We start from the raw sequence: 23,542 nt of genomic DNA, 5'->3' as shown, positions 1-23,542 counted from the left end.
CCGCACACTTGTTGGCTCTCTAAGCTTTCTTAGAGAAATTATTATGTGGTCAGAGAAAAATTAGCTCAAAACATCAAGTTTCTGATTTCTTATTATGTGTCCAAAAGGTGTTGAACCTGTTCCTTGCCTTGCTGCTGAGCTCATTCAGCGCTGATAACTTGGCTGCGACAGATGACGACGGCGAGCCCAACAACCTGCAGATTTCTGTCATGCGCATCAAGAAAGGAATTGCGTGGACAAAAGCAAAGGTAAGGATACTGATGGCCAGTCTGCTGAAGAAACCGCCGATGGAGGACGAGCAGAAGCCTTTGGACGACATGTATGACAAGAAGCTGAACTGCATTGCTAACCACACCGGGGTGGACATCAACCGCGACCTGGACTATGCCAAGAATGGTAACGGCACCACCAGCGGTATCGGGAGCAGCGTGGGCAAGTACATGATTGATGAAGACCACATGTCGTTCATCCACAACCCAAACCTGACCGTCTGCGTGCCCATAGCTGTGGGAGAGTCTGACTTCGAGAACCTCAACACAGAGGACTTCAGCAGCGAGTCAGACAATGAGAACAGCAAAGAGGTCAGTGAGAGCAGTGCATATATACTGTGTATTATCCACTTCTCATGGTTTATCACACAAGTATTTAGGCAGGAAATGACAAACAGACTGGAATTATTATCATTACTGATTATTTTCCAAGCACTTTCAAAGTAATTTATTTTGCAAAATATATACATGCAAATGTTGTAATGATCAGTGTTTGGTTGTTTTTGTTGTTTATTGTCCTCAGATGCTCTACATGCAATGTCCTCTCTAAAGAGAGTAAAGCCATAAATGTGGCTGGCTACTCTGCACTGTTAGACACTTCTATAACTCAATAGAGTCATCTAGAGTAGCTGGAGCAGGCAGGCAATGTGGATGAAATGGATATCTGCTGATGTATTTCTTGGGATGAAATGCATTTAGAAACCCTTCAGAGCAGATGATCTGCCATTTGATATTCCATTACAGTGTTCATGTGGATGATATGTGACTTTCAGGCTTGTTATAGTAATCAAAGGCTTTTTCTGTTTAAAGATTGAGTGCAATTTGAAAATAACATGAAATACACATTTCCTGTCTGGTTCCAGAATGCTTCCTGAGTTCAGCTTTCTCCATGAAAATGCGATTCCTTAGCCACACAATGCAAAACCGATGTGTTTGGGAACCACTTAAACTTCGTCCCTGTGCTGTATGTGTGTGCTCATACATGTGTCTCTACAGCTGGATGACACCAGTTCATCAGAGGGCAGCACCATCGACATCAAGCCAGATGTGGAGGAGGTGGTGGTGGTGGAGACGGTGGAGGAATACATGGAACCAGAGTCGTGTTGGACAGATGGTGAGACCCCTGCTCCCACTGCACCCATTACCTCCACTCCACAGCACAGAGACTCCCCCTGGGCTGAATGGAAATGATAGGGCGGCGGGGTCAAGGACAGTTTTATTATGAAGGATCACTCACCCGTGGAACCTCCCAGCTATTTATTAGTCTGTCTGTCAGTCTGTCTGTGTATGATACATACACTAATACACTTAATACATAACAACAGAAAGTTTCACAGATAAGTATTCATATATGAAGCCTGGGTTTTTTTAATCCCGTAATAGAAATCATAACACTAAAAGGGAGGTTTTTTTCCTACTTTCCTGATGACAAACATCCCAAAACTTGAATATGAAACTGGAAATGAATGACCGTATTTTGGAAAATGTTGTTCCAGTGAGTAAATAATTTTAGGATTTTGTAGGCAAAGTCTTGTCAATACAAGAAAATTAACTGAGGCAACAAACTGCACGCAGAGCTATAAATAAGGAATCCACTATGGATAAACCCACGAACACTGAACTGTAATCTACCATCCAACTATATCAAATGTGGTTTCTCGTCCTGTGTGTCCTCAGCGTGCGTGGCTAAGTATAAGTGCTGTGACGTTGACATCACTGTGGGCTGGGGGAAGAGCTGGTGGTTCCTGAGAAAAACCTGCTACCTGATCGTGGAGCACAACTGGTTTGAGACCCTGATTATCTTCATGATCCTGCTCAGCAGCGGAGCCCTGGTAAGGAGGCTGAGCATCTGCATCCTTTGCACACACAGAAACAGACTGTACAGTCACATAAAGCCTTTAAAACACAAAGCAACGGCTGTTTAAGAAGCTTGAGACCGCAATTTACATTCATCTTTAAATGACACACGTTTCTGACTGAATAAAGGTAAAATAAACGTGCTAAACAGGGACATGTGTGTATCCACAGTATGGCAGTGAGGAGGAAATTAAGTCAATCAGTTTGGTTGCTCAGTCTCAGAGCTGCTGGGTTGGGGAAGGGGCCAGGAGCGCCTGAGATTAATGGACTGTACAATTTATCAAACACTGGATCTATTTCTGGGGACGGAGATGGGCCTTGCTCTCAAGCATGTCAAATGCTACAAAAATAAGAGCAGAGACAGCTGCAAATCTACATGCACTGTGCAGTTATTTGAAATATTTCCCACAGAACAGTTTTTTTTTTTTTGATACAGTAAATCACTGTGAGTGATTAGCGATGAGCGGGCTGTAGTGCTGTGTACAATTCCATTAGTGGAATCATAAATCATGAGGTGTAATATTCCCCTCACCATCTTTGATGTATGCTTCCCATTTCTCCACAGGCCTTTGAGGACGTGTACATCGAGCAGAGGAAAACCATTCGGATCATTTTGGAGTACGCCGACAGGGTGTTCACCTACATCTTCATCCTGGAGATGTTGCTGAAGTGGGTCGCCTATGGTTTCGTCAAGTATTTCACCAATGCCTGGTGTTGGCTGGACTTCTTCATTGTGGATGTAAGTCCAGCTCTTGTTTCTTTTGCTCTGTCGTGTGCAGTAGACTAGAAGAGCGATTACTTGGTCCTCAACCACACCCTGGTCCAACAGCAACACAGAGATCCGTACAGCCTCAAACAGCAGCGCTAAGTCTAGTTTCTCTTCTTTTCGGTCTGTTTTGACCGTAAAAGTAAAGCAATAATCTGTCCTTTGCTTTATTAGATTGTTATGAAGCACATCATATGCGCTTCATATGACATATGGCTACAGGATATGGCGTTTTTATAACTCTGCATAAGTGTTGCCCCTCTTGTTGTCTGTCGGGTGTGGTTAGGTTTGAAAGGTCAGGTTATAATTGAATACCTGCTTCATGGCATGCATTAGGTGAGAGGGCATGTGGCTTACAATGAAGAGTCTTTATTCTGTCTACTCACGCTGTAAGGGCAGTGTTTTACAAGACTGCATGGCAGTCTGTCCATTTCAAGCACACACATGCCAGAATCACCTTTTACAGCTCCATCAAGCAGCAGTCCCTGTTTTTTATTCATCACTCTGAGATGCTTGAATATGCAAAACCAACGTCTGCTTGCAAATTAAAACTCTTTTTCTGGGGTGCCGTGTGCGAGAAACTGTTTCGTCTGTTTCCCCACTACCTGCAGATATTTGCCAATTCTAATGTGAACACACAGATATTAAAACACAAATTAGAATCTGGCAATCATAAACCAAGCTAGTTGATTAGCAGCCATATTCAAGTCATGCTCAGAGCAACGGGATGTGTCAAAGATGTGTCTCTGTAAAGCTGTCTTTGCCTGTGTCTCTGACCTGTACGATGTTTGATATGTGCCTTTGTCCTCTCTCTCTGTGTACTTCTCTGCTCCTTGTGTCAGTCAAGACTGAAAGACCAGAACAGGGAAAATTCTTCACTCTATTCTTACACATTAGTCATTTTTCTGTTATTAAGACCCCCTAACCTTGTGAAATCGCTCAGACGCCTGTGAGGGATTTCAGAGAGGGGATCGTTTTAACGGCTAGAAGCTTAAAGCATTTTAATTTGACAAACTTTGAATTGAACACAAGAAGAATTTCCCTGACTTCTGACTTTCTGCTTGAACTAACCACCTCTCCGCAGTGTCCAACACCTCAGCCAATACCCGTGAATGGACTCCTTTCAATGGCCAGAGGTTGCCATGTTGATTCATTATAAACTCCTGTACCCCAGACCCACGCATGACACACACATTTATTTCGTACCACAGATAATGTACACTTCTTTTTTTACATTTTGCATTTATACATTTTTAAGTTCCTACGGCTTAAAGTGACACATAAGTACAGAAAGACTTGACGAAACCACACAGCACACGTAGAGCTTGAAGGAATTCAAATCATGCCACACTGTACTGATTCTGGTTATTGTCATTGTAGACTCCCTCCCTGTAGGTGTGTTGTCAAGCCCAACACTTGGGACAGTGCAGGGCGCCACGTTTCCCAAGTTGTTACAACATGTTACAGAGAGTGACGTCCCTCCTTCCCTCCTCCCCCGTCCTCCTTTCGTTCCCTCTTGAAAGTGTAACCTCAGGAATGTGGTGATATTGTGCTGAGATGTAATGATGGTGGGTGACAGGCGGCTGGCGGTAAGTTTGGTCTTCACTAGCGCTCCCCCTCAAAAAAAAAGTCTGGGTTGTGTTGTGGCCCCTGCCGTCCTGTGTCGTGGGGTGAAAGCATTGCTATGGACTCAGAAAGGGGGGGGGGGCACCATCATTAGACCGGCCTGATTTATGCCAGTGTGTTCCTCCTCATTTCCCTTGTGTTACTGTATCTTTCTGTTTCCCATCTGATTTGTGTCTTCCTGATTTTCATTCTAAGAACATTTTTGGATTTTATTATGCATCGGCTTAGAAGTGGCACAAGAAATGTGATGTTGGAGAGCGCTTTGTTCAATCAGAAATGAACCCAACATGCTATTTGCAAAGTACGGTAGTGTATTTTTAATATTTTGCTTACATTGTAGGACTGTCTCCACATGTATCTTATAATAGCAGTTTAAAATGACAAAATAGCTAGCGTAGACAGTGTAACAGTGACAGTGAGGTGTGTTAGTGAGGTGGATAGGTGTCATACTCCATTCATCTTTCTTTTTTACTCAGATTATTATCATTGTTTTGTTGTGTTTTTCCCTTTGTTTTTTAGTTTGTTTTATTTCTGTTTGGTTTGTGCTATCGTCATCATGGGATCACAGCCCCAGATGTCATTGGCCTTGCCTTGCAGAGCTCTGAGAAGGACGCTGAGGCGCTGAGGTCTCTACCACACAGCTGGCCCAGCAGGGGGCCAGAGGTCAGGCACCCCAAAGGGGGGCTCTCCAAGGGGTCAGGCTGAAGGTGACAATTACCCCAAACACTGTAGTGTAGATCAAGGCAAAATCTTTATTTTACTGTCTCCCCACCAGAACAGCTGCTCACTTATTCAAGAGGCAGGGTTATTGATTGCAATAGGGGCTTTGTGCCAGAGAGTAAGTACAGAATCTAAATGGAGGCCCTGTCCGGGATATTTCTGGACCCGATGTTTGAACATGGTCCAACATCCACACGTACAGTAAGAAGCCTGAATCCATGCTGCCGCCTTCTCTGCTGTTCTTTCCATAGTTGCGATGCATTCCACCCGTCAATGGTTGAAAAGTTGGCCTTTTTGTTGATAATGGCATCAGTGAAAATGAAGATTTTGCCTGTTATAAACCTCCCTCCGTGACTTTGGTAAGCTTTGAATGTTGTGTACTTCTTGCGGTGAGTTTGACCGGTTGGTGTCGGTGGCTGGTTGGAGGTGCTTTCACATGTGTTCACTGTTGATATTTTTCCTTATTTGTAAGGAACTGGTACTTCTCCTGTTTCAGTCCTTCCAGCATCCACACTGGGAAAATTGCATTTTGGAAAACATAAAAAAGGCTTCCTGTGATCATGTGTATTCGTTCTTGGGTAAACAAATTTCTCTCTGACTGAATTTATGAGACTTTGAGTTGAATTGTAATACAACTGCCCACTCCTGCACTTTCCATCTGGAATAATCTGCCTTCAGCCAAAGAATCCTTCTTCACAAAGCTTGCCTGTGCAGCAGACGGCCTGTAATGGCCGTCTTGAAGTGACTTCATCAAGGCTAAATTGTCCCTGCACTTCTCACCACCCCTCAAAGAACATTAGCAGAGCTTATTGACCACACTCCCCATCATCCATTTCCTCCTTTGTTCGCGACACGACCCTGTATGTGTGTTCATCTTACACCAGCTACACGGCCCAGAGCTACAGGGGATTCATAATTACTTAGCTCAGGACATTTTTCCTGAATTCATATTGATTCATTAAGGCGATAGGAGTCCTGTACATTTATGCTGTTGCTGTGAATGGCTGCATATACAGTTTTGTGAAATAATGACCTAATTTTAGGATTTACTTAGTGTTTCTAATGATAACACACTTGAAGCATTCTTTGGCTGCAGCAATACCCTGGCGGCTGCTGTCGGACATGGAGAGGGGCTGCACCAGTTTCTTTGAGGTTGTGTGCTGTTATTGTTAACCCTTGTTAACTGTGTGTAACTCGACTGTACTCTGTGTATTTTTGTCCTTTCAGTGCCATCCAGTGCTAATAACCATATCCGATCTGCCCTTATTCTCCATCCCTGTTTCTTGTGTGTGGTTCATGTGACTGTGGCTCTCCTATTTGACTCTAAATGCTGTGTAGCAGTTTGATTTGATGTCTGAGAAAGAAAATGGCAAAATGACACACTTGTACATGTTTACTTGTATTCTTTCTCTTAGGTTCCGTTAGTTTGTCTGTCTTAAATTATATGGGATTTTATGCCTCAGCCCAAGAGCGACATGGAGAGACAATGTTAGAGGGGCAAGGGTAAGGCTCTCAAGTCTGTTGGGTTTTTATCAGCTTCTACAGGGTAACCTCTCTCCTTCCCTCCCTCCCCAACTCCTCTTCCTCTGCTCTGCCCAGTCCCTTCGCTTGTATCTTTACTAAATCATGTAGCACTCTATTCTGCCTAATTTACCCTCTATATGAGTCTTATGTCTCTATCTCCTCTCTTTCTCTCTCAACCACAAATTTCTTTGCAGGTACAAAGGACTTTTCACATCTCGTCAACTGCCCCAAAATAACAGACAAACAATCCCTATGGCCTTCTGCTACTAAAAATACTACGCACATAAAACCTATACTAAACATTGACCTTCTCTCTCAGTGTATATACATGTATAAATGCAATATTATACATGCATATACATGCATAGATTTATGTGTGTATGTCAAGCAACTCTCCGCCTATGCCAGGGCCGTCTCTCTTCCCTAGTGAATATTCTCACTTCTAACAGTTTGGAACCTCTTTTGCTTCTCTGTTTTTGTGTAGGTGTCTATAGTCAGCCTTGTAGCTAATGCGCTGGGCTACTCCGATCTAGGGCCCATTAAATCACTCAGGACACTAAGGGCCTTGAGACCCCTCAGAGCCTTGTCACGTTTTGAAGGGATGAGGGTAAGATCCAAAGCTAAGCAGCTGATCCTTCCGCATGCCCATTCAACAGTTTAAAGCATGCTAGAACTGATCTAAAAACAAAGAGGACAAAAAAAAAAGAACTCCAAAATATTGGGGGATTGTTTTTTCAAACCAGGAAATGAAAGCCAAGAAGTCACCTTTCCATGCGCAATCCTGTACCATGCCTTTGTTAGAGCGAAAGAAGTCATGATGCAGCTGGGAGACTGAGTAAAGTAACAGTAAAGTTGTATTGCCAGCAGGACAACATTTCAATTGAATTTCCTAAACAAACAAACAAAATCTACAAACAAATTGGTTTGTTCCATAATACAAATTACCCAAAGAGCAACAGAAAGATTTTTTCACAAAGCTGCCTCATCACATAAGTGACAAACTAGAAATTCTGATTACTTCATCTTACTTTGTTTCTTCTTGATTGGCCAAAGTGAATGTGAAAGTGGTCAAAGCTAACCAGACTTACATGCCATCTCATAGAGCATCCAAATCAACAAGTAGCTCCTCATTTGGCCTGATTCTCAATCACTGCTTTTAATTGAGAACACCCCTCCCCTCCACATGCCCCCAATCCCCCACCCCACCCCACCCCACCCCCTGCTCCCATACCCCCCCCTCCCCCAAGCTCACACCATCCCTCAGTGCATCTGGCATCGAGAACAACCAGCAGGAACCAGGGAGCTGCAGGACACCAGAACCTCTGCCCCACCAGTCACACCAAAACTATGCAGGGCGGCTGCCAAACGAGCACTCAGAGGCCCATTTGTAATAGAAGATTCAGCGGTTTACAGAGCAGAAATCACTCGCTGTGACAGTAACTCTGACAGCTACCTCTGCCTAAAACACACAGATCTGATTGGTTGTCTCTGTGACTGGTGGTAGCGATAGGTTGCACCTGGTTGTTGTCACCCGTAGTCCCTCCTGTCTCTTTCTTTCTCTCTAACTCTCGTGATCTCATTTTCTTACTACTCACTACTCTTGGACTGGTTGCATTGTCTTCTAGTTTGAGCTTCCCCTCTTCACCTCAGCCCCTCCCCACCACCTCCTCCTCAGCCCCACATGTGCAGCACTGCGCAGCACCAACCCCCCCCCCCCCCCCCCCCCCCCCCCCCCCCTTCTTCCACAACCCCTGATCCCTCCACTACTCACTCCACCTTGGCCCAGTTCGGCTGGGCCGGACTGCTGGAGGGTCACCACACTCTCTCCTGCTTGTCCAGGATCTTTCTGCATCAGGGACTGAGACAGAAACCACACACTCACAGTGTTGTGGCTTTGGGAGGAAAATATTTGTTAAGCTTCTGCCAGTGTCAGCACTGTGGGTCATTCCCATCTGACCGACCGATCTGCTAACAGTCCATTCTGGTGGCAGGTTATTGCTGTAAATTTTTCAACACGTTGTCCATATTAAATCTTTTAAATCATTTTTAGTGCCTTCCTTTGGGAATGCAGGCAGAAACTTAGCAAATATGCTAGGCTGCCATTTCACACAAGGCATTACTGCTGTCATGTCATGACACCACATACTGTAGCACATACAGCAGGCCCTGGCTTCCTGTTGCCTTCCACTCCCACAGGAAGTGAAACTGGGAGGCAACAATGGGCCCAGTTAAACTCTGACTTTTGAGTTCTGGGTCTGGGTGGGTGGTGGCCCGTAGGTTGACTAGCGCTACAGCGTTCGGACAACACTCTCAACCCTAGACAGACAATGTGTTGCCCCTCTTTAGCACGCCCCAAAAATGACAGACCGGCAGGAGAAGAAGGCCTGTGCAATTATCTAATGGGTGGACTGATTGTAAATTAATTGTGAAGTCTCATTCATACTAGATATCCAGCGACTAAAATGTGATGCCGTTGCACATGAGCAGACATCAATGCTTTTAGGCCCTGGATAGGCTTTATGGATGTTGTCAAGGATATTTCACTGAAATTTTATAGTTTCAATTGTTAATTTGGGGATGGGAAATAGACTTGTTCATGAGATTTTGTCATTTTTGGGTTTGGAAATCTTGGCACATTTGCTTCAGTAGAATGTATTAATGCCAGCACCAGTGCCCCTATGAATGACCTCATTCAGTGGGGGTATGTGGTAAGAGAGGTGAGGGTGGCCCAGTCACGCAAAGGGAAACAAACAGAGGAATTTGATCCTGCTGTATAAAATTTTTTTTAGAACGTCTATGTTCATCAATTGAGTTACCATTTTGTTTGAACTGAAAATGGAAAATTCGAGGTCAAAGCAATACATAAATGAATAGGGAAGTACATGAATGGAGAGATGACACCGTATGAAAGAGATTCTGGAGAGTTAGAATGATGAGAACTTTTATATTCCCGCTGGTTGAGTGTCACAGCACGATGCATCGCAGAGGCCAACGCAAACCAACAGCGCCGAGCGAGCAGTGCAGCTTCAATTGGACACATTGCACTGCTTAACATGCAATGATTATGGGCTGCTCTGACTATGTACTTTGCTCTCTCTTTCTCTTAATGCTGCTTTGTAATCTTGGTCCTACTTTTTTGAGCAATGCATTGTACAGGAATGACAACATCTTTACCCCAGTTTCAGTCAATCCCCTTTTTTTCACCCTTCTACCTGACGAACCTGCTGAAGTTTAAGTTACACCAAAGATTTTGAAATGCCAATGACTTTAGTGTTTTGGTTTTTGCCACTTATTAAAAGCATCAGTCATCATGGGGTCTTTGGAAATAACCTCTGAGCCCCAATCACTGTAATGGCCTGTCAGCAGGCTAACACATATTTCAGACTAATGGTGTCTCAGCTCAGCCCTGCTGTGCTGTAGATATTTATCAGACACCCATACAAATGTAACCCATGTAAATATCAGAATGGCTCGTCAGACGCACAAGCAAGCAAAGCTTCAATCATTATGTCTTTAGCCGCTATCTCTCTATCCACACATTTCTCTATTTATTTATTTATTGATTTGAGCGGTTCTTGAGATTGCACAATGCCATGTAACACGCATGTACTATAACTGCCAATGCACATTATGCATTTTTGAAAGCCATTTTCCCTCTTTCTGAGAATGCTTTCCACACAGCATGGCCTAATTCTTTTTTTGAACACTGAATATTTGAAAGCGTTTCAATTGTACCTCAGATCGAGCGAAGAGTCATTCTCTCAGCGAGTGCATGGCAACACTGCAGGGGAAAGGCTTTAAATATCACCCTAAAGCCATCTCCTTCCCGCATTCGACATTTGATGACATGGTATATTAAGAGCGTGCAGCACATGTGAAATCTACGATCGCACGTTGAACACGAGTCAGCCTGTGAACGCCGTGTACACGCTGAGAGAATCCTGCTCTAGAGCTCCTCCCTGTCTGTTTGTCATGAGGAGGGAATATGGCTCCACAAAACGAGTCTGCCAAGGACATGCATGCTCAGCTGTCTGCCTGAGAGCTGCTGGTCGGCCTGCCTAACACTGGTAGTAAGCGGTTCACTATGTGCTGAGCTTTTACTGGCTATGATAAGTATATACGGGAAAACAGATTGGATTGATAGACAGGTGTAGATTTTGGGGTGGTGGTGGGAATTATTTTAGTTGATTGTTTTTTTTCTTTAGTGTTATATTGTTGGACTTAGTTATGGAAAAGGGCCAGTGAGATTAAGAATATTGACTGTCTAAGGTTGGGGTGGTTAAGAGCGGACACTTCATAGTGGTATGGCAAACACTTTTTTTATATAAGCTTTATGAAGCAAATATGTAGAAAAATACTCACATCTATTTTGTCCAAATATTATAAACTGCAGTCCTCACAACATTGTCAAATGCTCCCGTTATTATTTCATGTTTCTGTTATTCTGATATTTATCTAATACCTACATGTAAACATGAAATAATAACAGGAGTATTCAACAGTTCTCTGAATCCTTGAAGAGACAGAGCTTTAGAAAACAGCCACCTAGAAGTGGTGTGTGTGCCTGAGTCTGTGTGTGTGTGTGTGTGACTGTGTGTGACTGTGTGTGTGTGTGTGTGTGTGAGAGAGAGAGAGAGTGAGGTGTGCATTGCCTTTAACCGTATGAAAAGAAAAAAAAAGGCTTAAACATGGAAAGTGTACAATTACTTAAGTACATGAACTCGCAATGTATGTCCTGATATGATATATAGTAACTGTCATGCATGTTGTCTACAACACTGCATCAGTTTAGCACCTCATGCTACACGTCAGTGACATTCATGTCATGTGTAAAATAATACTTACTTACTATTATTATTACAAAATGTCACCAAATTGTTAGATTTTATACACAAACATTCTAAACATGTGATTCTTATAGATTTCTTATTTTGGTATTTTCCTTGGTATGCGCGTGTGCGTGTCTGTGTGTGTGTGCGCATGCTTGAGTATCCCTTAAGCACTTCTGGCCGCATGTTTCAACAGATCAAAGAGCATCTCAGAGTCACATCAGTGCTGCTCTAATTAAAACGGATCTCCACACATCAGCATGTACATCACAGAGGAGCGCAGCGCTTACTGTCGGCTGCTTTAAATCATAATCAGATTGAACTGCTGCTCCTAATACCAGCTGCACCAAAGTGTTGCATAGCTTTTTTTAAGTACTTGTGTAACGCCATAACAGTATGTAGTGTCTTGTTGGTGGGGTTGAATGAGCTGCGTTTGCTTCCTGGTTCTCACTCTGTCATATCCTGTCTTCCCTGGTCTGGTCTAGGTGGTAGTCAACGCCTTGGTGGGTGCCATCCCTTCCATTATGAATGTGTTGCTGGTTTGCCTCATCTTTTGGCTGATTTTCAGTATCATGGGGGTCAACTTGTTTGCGGGCAAGTACTACTACTGTTTCAATGAGACATCAGAGGAATACTTTCCCGTCGACGTGGTCAACAACAAGACACAATGCGAGGCCCTCATGAAACAAAACTTTTCCGAGGTCAGGTGGAAGAACGTCAAGATCAACTTTGACAATGTGGGCGCCGGTTACTTGGCCCTGCTGCAAGTGGTGAGAGTGTCGCTCCTCCTCTCCTCTCTGTGTGACTCCATTTCTTGTTTCATGCTAACTTGGTTTCTCATTTTCCTGTGCACATTTTTTTTTGTCTTTCTGTGTGTCACCTGAGAATCTGTTGTTACTTCAAGCTCCTTTTGCTTCCACAGTGCTCTGAGGCTGTCTGTTGTTCAAGTTCATTATGTATATCGTGTGTTTCTCCGTGTCCTTTTCTTCATCTACTCGTCTCTTTCCATGAACAAGCTGTACCACAGGACATGCATCAGTTTCGGTTTGAGTTTGAATGTTCTTCCTGTATATTATTTGTTTTCGGTTTCTGCACATTGATTTAATTATGTGTCTCTTTTGAAAGGCCACATTCAAAGGTTGGATGGACATTATGTACGCAGCTGTGGATTCAAGAGAGGTATATTCGTTGCTTTTTCAGTAAATATTGTAATGCTCATTTATTTTACTGTGTGCAAGACTGTGAACAGGCAGAACATAAAGAAAAAGTTTGACATTTTGGGAAACAGGCTCATTCGCTTTCTTTGCTGATAATTAGATGGGAAGATTGTAGTACGAAGCCACAGCCGGCTAACTTCACATAGCATAAAGGCTGGACTAAAGAGTGTAGATTAGACTTTATTCGTTGACCAGGACCTTTGGTTTTTGTACATATTAGGTGTTAATTAGTGAACTTTAGAAGTGCAGATTTTGTTATCTTTGGACAGAGCCAGGCTAGCTGTTTCCAGTCTTTGTGCTAAGCTAAGTAAGTCAACAACTGGCGGTAGCTTCATATGTACCATACAGATATCGATCTTTTCATCTAACCTTAAGTAAACAAGTCTGTTTTCAGAAATAACAGAATGGTTCTTTAAATGTGTTACTAAAACATAAAACTACCTTCAACATTGTGCCTCCCTCCAAGGTGGAAGACCAGCCCGACTATGAAGTCAACATCTACATGTACATCTACTTTGTCGTTTTCATCATATTTGGCTCCTTCTTCACCCTCAATCTCTTCATTGGTGTGATCATTGACAACTTCAACCAGCAGAAGAAAAAGATAAGACCCGTTCTTTCTCCTTGTCCAATGTTAGGAGTTTCCGTCTTTAAGCATTAGAATATGATTATAACCAGATATTTGTTTATCCCTTTACTTTGGAGGTCAGGATATCTTCATGACAGAGGAACAGAAAAAGTACTACAATGCCATGAAAAAACTGGGCTCCAAAAAACCACAAAAACCTATTCCTCGCCCTCAGGTATGTTTTCTCTCTGGTACCAAGGGTTCAGATTATTCACCACACGATGCTTTCAGTTGGATTCCCCGGTAAATCTCTATGTGTCCTCTCTCCTCGTAGAACAAGATCCAAGGCATGGTCTTTGACTTTGTGACACAGCAAGTCTTTGACATCTCCATCATGATACTCATCTGCCTCAACATGGTCACCATGATGGTGGAAACGGACGATCAGTCAGATGAAACGGAGCTTGTCCTCTACTGGGTCAACTTCATCTTCATCGTAGTCTTTACCACAGAGTTCTTGCTGAAGCTCTTTGCCCTTCGTCATTATTACTTCACCAATGGCTGGAATATCTTTGACGTGGTGGTGGTCATCCTGTCTATTGTCGGTGAGTGAGAGGGGTGAAAGACGTGGAGCAATGAGGGAGGGAGGGAGGGAGGGAGCCTCTAGACGTCTGTTGTATTCTAATGGTCTTCTCATCCTTTCCCTTCTCTCAGGCATGTTCCTGGCTGACCTCATCGAGAAGTACTTTGTGTCACCGACCCTGTTCAGGGTGATCAGGTTGGCTCGTATTGGCCGTATCCTCCGTCTGATCAAAGGAGCTAAGGGCATCCGGACTTTACTCTTTGCTTTGATGATGTCACTGCCAGCCCTGTTCAACATAGGTCTACTGCTCTTCCTCGTCATGTTCATCTTCTCCATCTTCGGTATGTCTAACTTTGGCTACGTAAAACACGGAGCAGGCATCGACGACTTGTACAACTTTGAGACCTTTGGCAACAGCATGATTATTCTGTTCATGATCACCACGTCGGCCGGATGGGATGGCTTACTGCTGCCCATCCTCAACTACCCACCAGACTGTGACCCCAATTTGGAAAACCCTGGTACATCCGTGAAGGGCGACTGCGGTAACCCCTCAGTGGGAATCTTCTTTTTTGTCATGTATATCATCATTTCTTTTCTGATTGTGGTCAACATGTACATTGCCATCATCCTGGAGAACTTCAGCGTGGCCACAGAGGAAAGCGCCGATCCACTCAGTGAGGACGACTTTGAGACGTTTTACGAGATCTGGGAGAAGTTCGACCCCACTGCCTCTCAGTTCATTACTTTTGCCAAGTTGTCTGACTTTGCTGACGCGCTGGAGCACCCGCTTCGTGTGCCGAAGCCCAACACTATAGAGCTGATTGCCATGGACATGCCCATGGTGAGCGGCGATCGCATTCACTGCCTCGACATCCTGTTTGCTTTCACAAAGCGAGTTCTGGGTGACAGTGGTGAGTTGGACATGCTAAGGCAACAGATGGAGGAGCGTTTCGTGGCAGCCAACCCCTCCAAGGTGTCGTATGAACCCATCACCACCACTCTTCGCCGCAAACAGGAAGATGTCTCTGCCAGAATTATCCAGAATGCCTACCGCGCCCACCTCATCAGGCGTGGCATCATCTTCAAGCGCCACACTTTTACTAACAATAAGCTTGAGAATGGCGGGACCAACCAAGAGAAGAAGGAGAGCACACCATCCACTGCCTCTCTCCCCTCTTACGACAGCGTGACCAAACCTGACAAGGAGAAGCAGGACGAGAACAAGGAGGAGTGGGCCAGGAAAGAGAAGGACAAAAACCAAAAAGATGAGTGGGAATCCAAGTGTTAGGGTTCAGTGACTCTCGAATTCCAATAAAACACAGTGAGATGAGACTCTGAGCCCAAATCCAACAAATGTAGAAAAAGTGATCATTTGCAAGTAAGAAAAAAAAACAACAACAAAAACATCCAAAAAAATGTTTACAGACTCAAATACAACTGAGGCAATGTGGTTTCTTATGTCGTCAAAGACAGCTGAACCAAACACAATCAGTTTACCACGGAACTTTGCTGCATAGTGACCAAGTTCATTAAAATGAGGAACAAATGCAAAATGAAAAACAGTGACTCACGGTGTGCTGGCCAGTGGCACACATCTATGGGGATCAACTGCCAAGGCACAGAAATCTCTGCTAGATGATCGAAGAATTGCAAAATCCCTGCCACCACCGAGTGTGGACCCCCCGCAGCAAAGCTCCAGTGCTACGGGACTGGATCATACAGATCCCACTAGAACTGTGTCAGCAGTCTAAAGGAGCATCTGTAACTCTGCGTTTACCATCTTTATCAAGAAGAAAACAATAATCAACCAAGCAAGTTTAGCTAGGAAGGAAACACTAGCGAGGGAGGGGGAAACCCAGAACAGTAGACAAAGATTTTTTTTGTTTGTTTGTGCTGAGTATACTTGCATCTTTACATTATTTGAGCAGCAAAAAAAGATAACATTTAGCCCATGTCACTAGTCTTTTCATCTCCTCTTTGTTATACTGACATTGAAAAAGACGTTTTCTACATGGGCTTTCACACGGACCGGTAGGGGTCATTAGTCATTGTTTTGACTTGGGCTGAAGGAGACTTGCTCAGACCGAGTTCCAGATAAATAATAATTATTGTGCTCGTTCAATGCATAGAAATGACTTGCATGAAGGCATGTGTTGATCAGGAATCATGCATGAGTAATCATAGTCCACAAGACACTAATTCTCAGACCACTGCAGTGGCTTGACTATAGTTTGAGGCTGTCCACTGGGGAAATTACGAGAACCACAACTGGAAAATGAAGATCTTGGATAATGATATGTGGAATATCGGGGGAATGATAGTCGTACGATCCTGCCCTTCACCAGTTTTGCTTTTCGACTGACAGATCTTTTAATCGAGCCCTTAATCAAACATTCAGGTGAATGAAGGATGTAAGCACTCAGAGGCAAAATCTCAGTCAGATCAGCCAACAACACAAACTACAAAATGTTTTTTTGCTGCTCTGAATGTTAGTACTGCAGAAAGAGTGTGGAGTGTATGAGTATTCGGAAGCAGACTATCCTCAAGTTGAGGATGCACAGATTTGGAGGGCCATGCCAGTCGTCCTGAACCAAATCTGGGGCTTACATCTCTTTGTTTACTTACATCCATCATACAGTCACTTTCCTTACTTACCTGTGGTCCCTGTTACGGAAGAGCAGCCTGTGTTTCATCCAAGGGATTCACATCTGGCATCAGTAAGGGTCAGGTGTGCTCAAGGATCAAAAGGTATCCTCCTTAATGCTGTAGTTCCTGAGAAGGGACCAAAATATGGTTTTATTTTGTTTTGATACTCCTTTTCTTGTTTGTTTTGGGCTTGTGGAAGCACTGAAAACCACATTTAGGCGGATCCATTAGACAATAGTCATACGGATTAATTCATATCAAGTTCCTCTTTTGTACTCTGTCAGCCCCACATCAGAACTTCCCCAGTGAGTGATGTCTTAGGTAGTGCTTTTCGGACAATTTGAGTTGCCAGCTTTAGAAATAAAAAGCCTTGAAGTCCTTCTCTGACGTCCTTGCGATGCAATCATTCTCAGAAAAGGCTTTGATCAGTGCGAGTGTCACTGACCGTCTGAAACAGCAGAGTTAGCAGAGAATCTTCACAAGGACATGCCTTGTTGTGCCTAGCATGTATGGAAGGTGGATGGCCAGGACGAGCTTGTGGTGTGGACTGGAGAATTAAATGGATTTTGTCTGGTGCGTCAGGGAGGTGGATGGGTGACAAATAACTCAGTATAAACGTGGACCAATAAATATGTAGAGCCTCTCCCTTCAGGGTTTTAGACTGACTGCCATGAGAACGAGAGGGAAACGGAAGAGCAGAAGAAGAGAATCGCGCTTTGGTCGGAGTGCTGAAAGTCCAATGTTTGTCAGTGTATCATTGTGCTTTTGTGGGACCTCTTAAACACTGTGTGGTGTTGGACCCAGGCTCGCACCATCTTTTCACATACTTGCAGGCTTTCAAATGCTGTCACCCGCTTCAAAAATAATTAGCCAGAGATGGGGGTAGAAACACGAACACTTGACGAGATAAAACATCAGCAGGCCTCACATTGACGCAGCTATGTTGTATAATAAGCTTTGTGAGTGTTTTTCATAAAAAACCTGAGGCTTTGCCAAGTCGTAGACAAAACACAGCTGCCTCCTTAGGTGTTCCTGCCATTTGTTTTTTTTACACAGGAGTGATGGTCCTATTTATAAATGGATGACTGGACATACAGCAAATCTGGGATCCATTGCCACACCACTAATGCCATTTGGTGTGTTTAACACTGCCTGTACCAGAACCCCCTGTCTGTAACAATAACTGAGGTCTGTTTACAATATGAGGTCTCCAAATCAGTTTGGCTGCTGCACACTGAAACCAAATACATTCCCAATGAGAACCACAGGAGGAGGAGTGAGTAATGTCATCCAATTTACCCATGTTCATCTTGGATGTAATGTTTTAGAATGATACATTCACACTTGAAAAAAGACAAAAAAAGACAAAAAAGAAAACACAAAAACATATGTACAGTGCAGGCTATGATGTAAATGGCACAATTGCTGAAAAAGAACGAACTTTTTGAGAGAAACTATAAATATTGTATTATATTCTTTTATTTTATCGGCATGCTTTGTTGTGTTTTTTTGTAAATACGGAATTTTAAAAATGTTACTACTAATAATCAAAAAATGAATAATAACAATAATATAGAATGGCTTCCAGCTATGCCCTTTGTCACATTTGTTACCTTTTGGATTTTTTGAGACACTTTTCACTTTGTTGACGGAAATTGAATGAAATATAGATATTATATAATACAAAAGATAAATACATGTATACATATATGTCTATATGTATATAAACAGAAGAACACTGTTTGTCACATTTGATTTATGTGCAACACGTTCAGTGGATGTCTAAAACTGGTTGTTTCCAGCACCCTTCTATGTTGGGGAATAGCTCATGTGCGATGTTACTGGAGCTGCTTGCCATGGATTGTAGCCTGATCATGATGAAAGGATAATGTTACCAGCACATTTCTCACTTACTGTCATATCTCTCACCTTCACTGAGTATACAGGACACACCCACAATCACGGACACAAACACACACAGGTGACTCTCTTCACTGCCCACCAACCGTACCAGTGATCTCTTCCCCGAGGACGTCAGCTGGTGTGACTGACTGCCTCTTGCACCCTGAGACGGTATCTACCCCAGGGCCTTTTTCCCATACCCACACATCAGTGCCATTACAGCTCAACATGCATACGATCATGTACTTGCTTCTCATCCTCACGTTTCTTTTGTTGAAAATGGTTTGTTTCTAGTGTTCCACTCAATGGCATGTGCCTTTTTTCTGCTTTTTCTGCGAATTTGGATGTCGATACCACACTGAAAAAAAATGTAAAAAAAAAATTACAAAAAATGAACAAAAAAAAAGAAAAAAAAAACATGTTTCCAAACTGTGCAGGGTGGGGGTTTGGGGGTGAGCACAACATTAATCAGGGATGTCGAGTCAGAAATACTGCCAGAGGATCATCCAGACACCCCACTTCATCTTAATATTCAACAGTGTGTGATGTTAACAGAAAAACAGCTAACTCAAAATGTCCTGTTCTTAGTGCTATGTGTGTCACCCACTTGGCTTGTGAAAAAGCAGCTTGCCTTCTATATTTCTGTTTTATTTCTTCAATATTTCCGTTTCCATCTGAAATTTATTTTTGTATCAATATTTGATTATAGGACTCATTCTTTTTTAGCATGGTTTATTATGGGCGTTTTTTTCTTTTTCGCTGAAAAATTAAAAAGTGCTTTTCAAACTGTTGTTATCATTTGACACCGTGATAAAAGAGGATATACAGTACATTATGATGGTGTGTTGCACAACCACTTGGACTCTTGGTAAGAATATATGAAAGATTGTCTTCATTTGAGCACGAACCTTTTTATTACCAATAAAGCAGCCTTCCAGTTACAATGTGCGTGTTGTTTTTTTCAAATGAAATGTTGAGATTTGCTCACTAAAGGCATCTTTTGCCGTTCAAAGATATTTAGATACAAGACAGAGCCTCTAGATTTGCTTCTCTTTTTCCCCTCCATGAGTATTTCACATTCATTGTGTCCACTTTAAGTAATGGTCACCATTTTGTGCGGATCATGTTACTTTTGTGGTGCTGTATGGGGATGCAAGTGGATTACAAAACATTCTGTGAAATGGAGCTGAGTGGTGCTGTGGCAACAGGGTCGTGAAAGGCAGCCTTTCAAATGTAATGTACTTATTGAATTTGTTAAGAGCCCCGTGTTAACATCCCCCTCACAGGCAGAAGATGGACTAAAGCCCCATTATTATGCAGTCCATCTGCACTGTGATGCTCTTGTTTGTGGTCCACCATAAAGTAAATAGCCCAGAGTTATGATATTAGAGTCACCAGCTCCATAACCTCATGAGAACAGGGCTGAAATAGCCATGTTGGGTGATATTGACCTGTTTGTGCTTCTCTCATTGGTTTGCAGAATGGGGAGAAGGGTGAGAAACCTTTTTTGGCGAGCAGATGGAGGTGTATGTAAATGATGCATGGAGTTGTCCTCAGACAGCGTAGACACCGAATAGATGGCAAATTCTCCATGGAGCACCCTCCCTCCCTTCTCTCCTCCCTTTTCTTTTTCTGTCACATTACAAAATTCAGTCTCCCTCCCTTCCCTCGAGTCACATGGACTGTTCTTTGACTCTCAGCATCTCCCTCCTCCTCCGCCCTTCCTCCATCTCCCTCGATTTTTCTATGATATTCTCAAATCTATGTGTCTCTCTGCTATCTATCATCTACACATGGAGGCAATGGGAACCTGCTCATTATTGACTACCCCCCCCCCCCCCGTGCTGAGAGTGCAGTGAGGTGGAGAGAGAGAGAGAGCCAGGAAGGGAGGGGGAGGTAAGGAAAAATAAGGGGAAGGGAGGTGGTGGAGCACTGCAGTGCAGATAAATTAATGCAGCAGTCGAGGCTGAGTCAGCAGCACACTCCCAGTTTGGCCCAGTGCCTCCATCATCTTGTGTCCATGCACGACTGCCCAGGAGACCGGCTCCCACGCTCAAAAAAAATCACACCCCAAAAAAACACGGACATTTAACCCTGAAATTAGGTTCTTAAACGACACGTGAGAGCTGCAAACGCGCCGACGGCAGCGCGCTCGCGGAGCTGTCCGTGGTGCTGGAGGTGGTACCGCGACGACGAACATCTTCGGACCGGCTCTGACGCTCCTTAGGTGTGGTTGGACGGAGAGGCTAGCGCTAGTTGACGTGGGGCTAAAGCGAGCCATAAAATTGTGTTTAGTGTGCTGGGGGAGCTCGACCTAATTCGTGCACAGCCACACCTACACCCCCCTCTCTTCCTCCTCATCCTCCTCCTCCTCCTCCTGTGCTCGCTTTCCTCTCATCCCACCTCCCCTCCTCTGAAGTATGTTGCCACATAGCATGTGGTTTCTCTGTGGGTGGACCTGAACGTGGCTAAATATAACGATTAAACGTGTCACAGTACTTCCTTTGCCATGGTTAGCATTTTAAGGATGGCTTTTTATGCACGTGACACTGAGGATTGTCTCTTAATCACAAATGAGAGCTATACATCATTTAATAGGACTCCGTGATCCATGATAATACAATGCTTGGATTATATTTCTCATTTCTGTGCTACTCCTATTCCCTCCTGTCCCATTTTGCTGTGGTCCTGCTAGTAAATGTCAGACAGGCATTAAGTGGGAATAGCCAGCAGTGAAAGGGGGTTTTCCTACTATCTGATCCCTTTCAACCCTCTGCTGGGATCAGAGGGTTGTGTTTGTGCTCGGCTGGTGTTCCCTCTCCCTCTTTTCCCTTCCTCCCTCCCTCCCTCCTACCCTAGTCTCCCTTTCTCCCCGGAGAGTCAGACTGAGGAGGGAGGACCGAGCCCAAAGAGGGAGCTCTCTATCATGGCTATGGCCAGAAGCCAAGAGCCCCCACCACAGCTGCATCCTCATACAACTCACATCTCTCATTGAGAAATGAGGCACGCTCTACCCCCTCCGAATCCATTGCCAGCACCTATACATGAAAACCTACACCACCACCACCACCACCACCAGTTATAGCCTCCAGTTTCTCTCCACCTACCTAAAATCCACCAGCCCCTCCTCTGCACTGAATGTGAACTCCATTGCTTAGTGCAATTTCTGTCCGTCTCATTGCATAACCTTATTGTGCAACAATGTAAATCTGTGTGAACAAAGTGCATGCTATATACAGTCTGCACTGCAAAAGGAAAGAAAACAGATGCTTTTACACCCACTCACTGCCCTTTTTTAAGATTCTCTAAATGAGCCTGTGCTGAGCCTGAGCTGTTTGACTGCCCGATTTGCTGAACAACAGCACCCACCACTGGTCAGCGCTGTGTTTGTGTGAATTTCTTTTTTTTTTTTTTTTTTACACAGATCACTAAATGTTGCTTCATTTCCCCTTTCCTGTGGATAGCATCAACAGTATCCATCATCAATCTCCAACATCAGTACAAAAACACTGCTCCTTCATGAGATTTTATTCTAAAATCTTAAATACTTTGAAAATACATTTGTGCGCATCACAACATCAAAGGCATATGGGCCGATTCACAATGCATTTGGAAAAAAGGCCCTAAATTGATTCATTGATTGATCTTGCATCTTAGTTTATTCATACTGCAGAGGAAAAACAAAAAAAGGTGCAAAAAAAAAAAAAAAAGAAAAACAATTCAAGCATGCATTCACTGTCAGGAGTAAACATGACTGCATTTTCTTCTGAAATGAAAAATGTAACAGCACGTTTTGTGAATGGACTTTAGAGTTGAAGGAAATAATTCTGACATTTCAACATAATAAGTAGGTTATTAGTTATTTTTCTTCACTTTGCTGCTTATTGTGGAAACAGCAAAGTGCAAATATACCTTTACTGTGAGAATGGCTTTGCGTAAATGAACTGCCCAATATTAGTGGTTGCAGAGAATCCGTCTTCTTTTATGCCGCTGGGTGACATGAAGCAGTATCAAGCATACAGTACATGTAATCTGGGATGCTTTAAACGTCTGCTGCAATCTGGAGCAGGTCTCCATGACATCTACAAGTAAAAAAATATGATACATAAAACGTGTGAAGTCACAGAAAACCAAGATACATCCACATCACCACCAACGAAGCAGCTTTGGTAGAAATGTTGCTTTTCAGCTCACCCCTCTTGTTTGGCGCTGGCCAGCCACTCCACAAAATCTTTAGCCTTAATCTTATCAAGATAGTGGGTCAAGTCGCTGCTGAACGTCCCATCTGAATGCCTTTTGAGGTTTCGGATGATGTTTTGTCCTTTTTCCATCTGATATGAATGCCATCTAAGAAAAAGCATGTTGATGAGTGAAAGTTCTTTCATTTACAGTAAATTTCAGCCTCAAATATCACGTTGTATATTTCATATATTTATTTTAACATTTGTTTGTTTTGTGCCTATGAATTCTGTACAAAATGCTCCATTAATTTAATTTATAAAGAGACACATGGACAGATTTGTTGAAGCTGTCATTTTCTGTCACATATTGATTTCACAGAATGCCTCTACATAATTTAAAGTGCCAGTAAACTTCTCACCATCCAGTTATATGCAAAAAGAGAACTCTTACATACCTTGCTGCTCTGGTTTTATCCACAACCATCTCTTTACTGCATGAACAGAGACACAGGACCAACACACACCACATGTGTGGGCTCATCCTCAGGTCGCCTATCCAACACATAACCAGGACCACAAACACACCATTTATCCTACAAAAGTAGATTAAAAAAAACATTGCATTTCTTAAGACGAGTTAAGGTCGTAATGAAAAAACTCACCTTGGGGAACTTCGACTCGTGTCCAATGAAGTGCTGGTCTTGCTTGTCCAGAGCACATGCAGAGTGATATCGATTAAGCCACGGGGGAGTCGCTCGACACCTTGAAGCAACACCTTGAAGGTACTCGGGGAGTGGACTAAACTGCAGGGACTGATCATCTCTGTCGCTTTATAGAGACAGCAGGTGTTC

The 23,542-nt window shown here is 43.3% G+C and overlaps 1 protein-coding gene across 6 annotated transcripts in view; it reads left to right on the top strand.

The window, feature by feature from the left end:
• scn8aa (sodium channel, voltage gated, type VIII, alpha subunit a) overlaps positions 1-18,043 on the top strand; it is a 42,883-nt gene extending 24,840 nt beyond the window's left edge. For all 6 annotated transcript variants that reach the window (XM_076742005.1, XM_076742001.1, XM_076742006.1 and 3 more), the window contains 11 exons: positions 108-581; positions 1,266-1,383; positions 1,947-2,101; positions 2,692-2,865; positions 7,247-7,369; positions 12,077-12,361; positions 12,717-12,770; positions 13,275-13,412; positions 13,507-13,611; positions 13,711-13,981; positions 14,091-18,043. In XM_076742005.1, coding sequence (XP_076598120.1) covers positions 108-581; positions 1,266-1,383; positions 1,947-2,101; positions 2,692-2,865; positions 7,247-7,369; positions 12,077-12,361; positions 12,717-12,770; positions 13,275-13,412; positions 13,507-13,611; positions 13,711-13,981; positions 14,091-15,250 — 3,057 coding nt within the window. In that variant the 3' untranslated portion in view covers positions 15,251-18,043. The remainder of the gene's footprint in view (positions 1-107; positions 582-1,265; positions 1,384-1,946; positions 2,102-2,691; positions 2,866-7,246; positions 7,370-12,076; positions 12,362-12,716; positions 12,771-13,274; positions 13,413-13,506; positions 13,612-13,710; positions 13,982-14,090) is intronic.
• Positions 18,044-23,542: the final 5,499 nt, after the last annotated feature.

This window comes from Chaetodon auriga, chromosome 10 (assembly GCF_051107435.1).
Source record: "Chaetodon auriga isolate fChaAug3 chromosome 10, fChaAug3.hap1, whole genome shotgun sequence".
Classification (NCBI taxonomy): domain Eukaryota; kingdom Metazoa; phylum Chordata; class Actinopteri; order Chaetodontiformes; family Chaetodontidae; genus Chaetodon; species Chaetodon auriga.
This window is presented reverse-complemented; position numbering and strand designations above follow the sequence as displayed.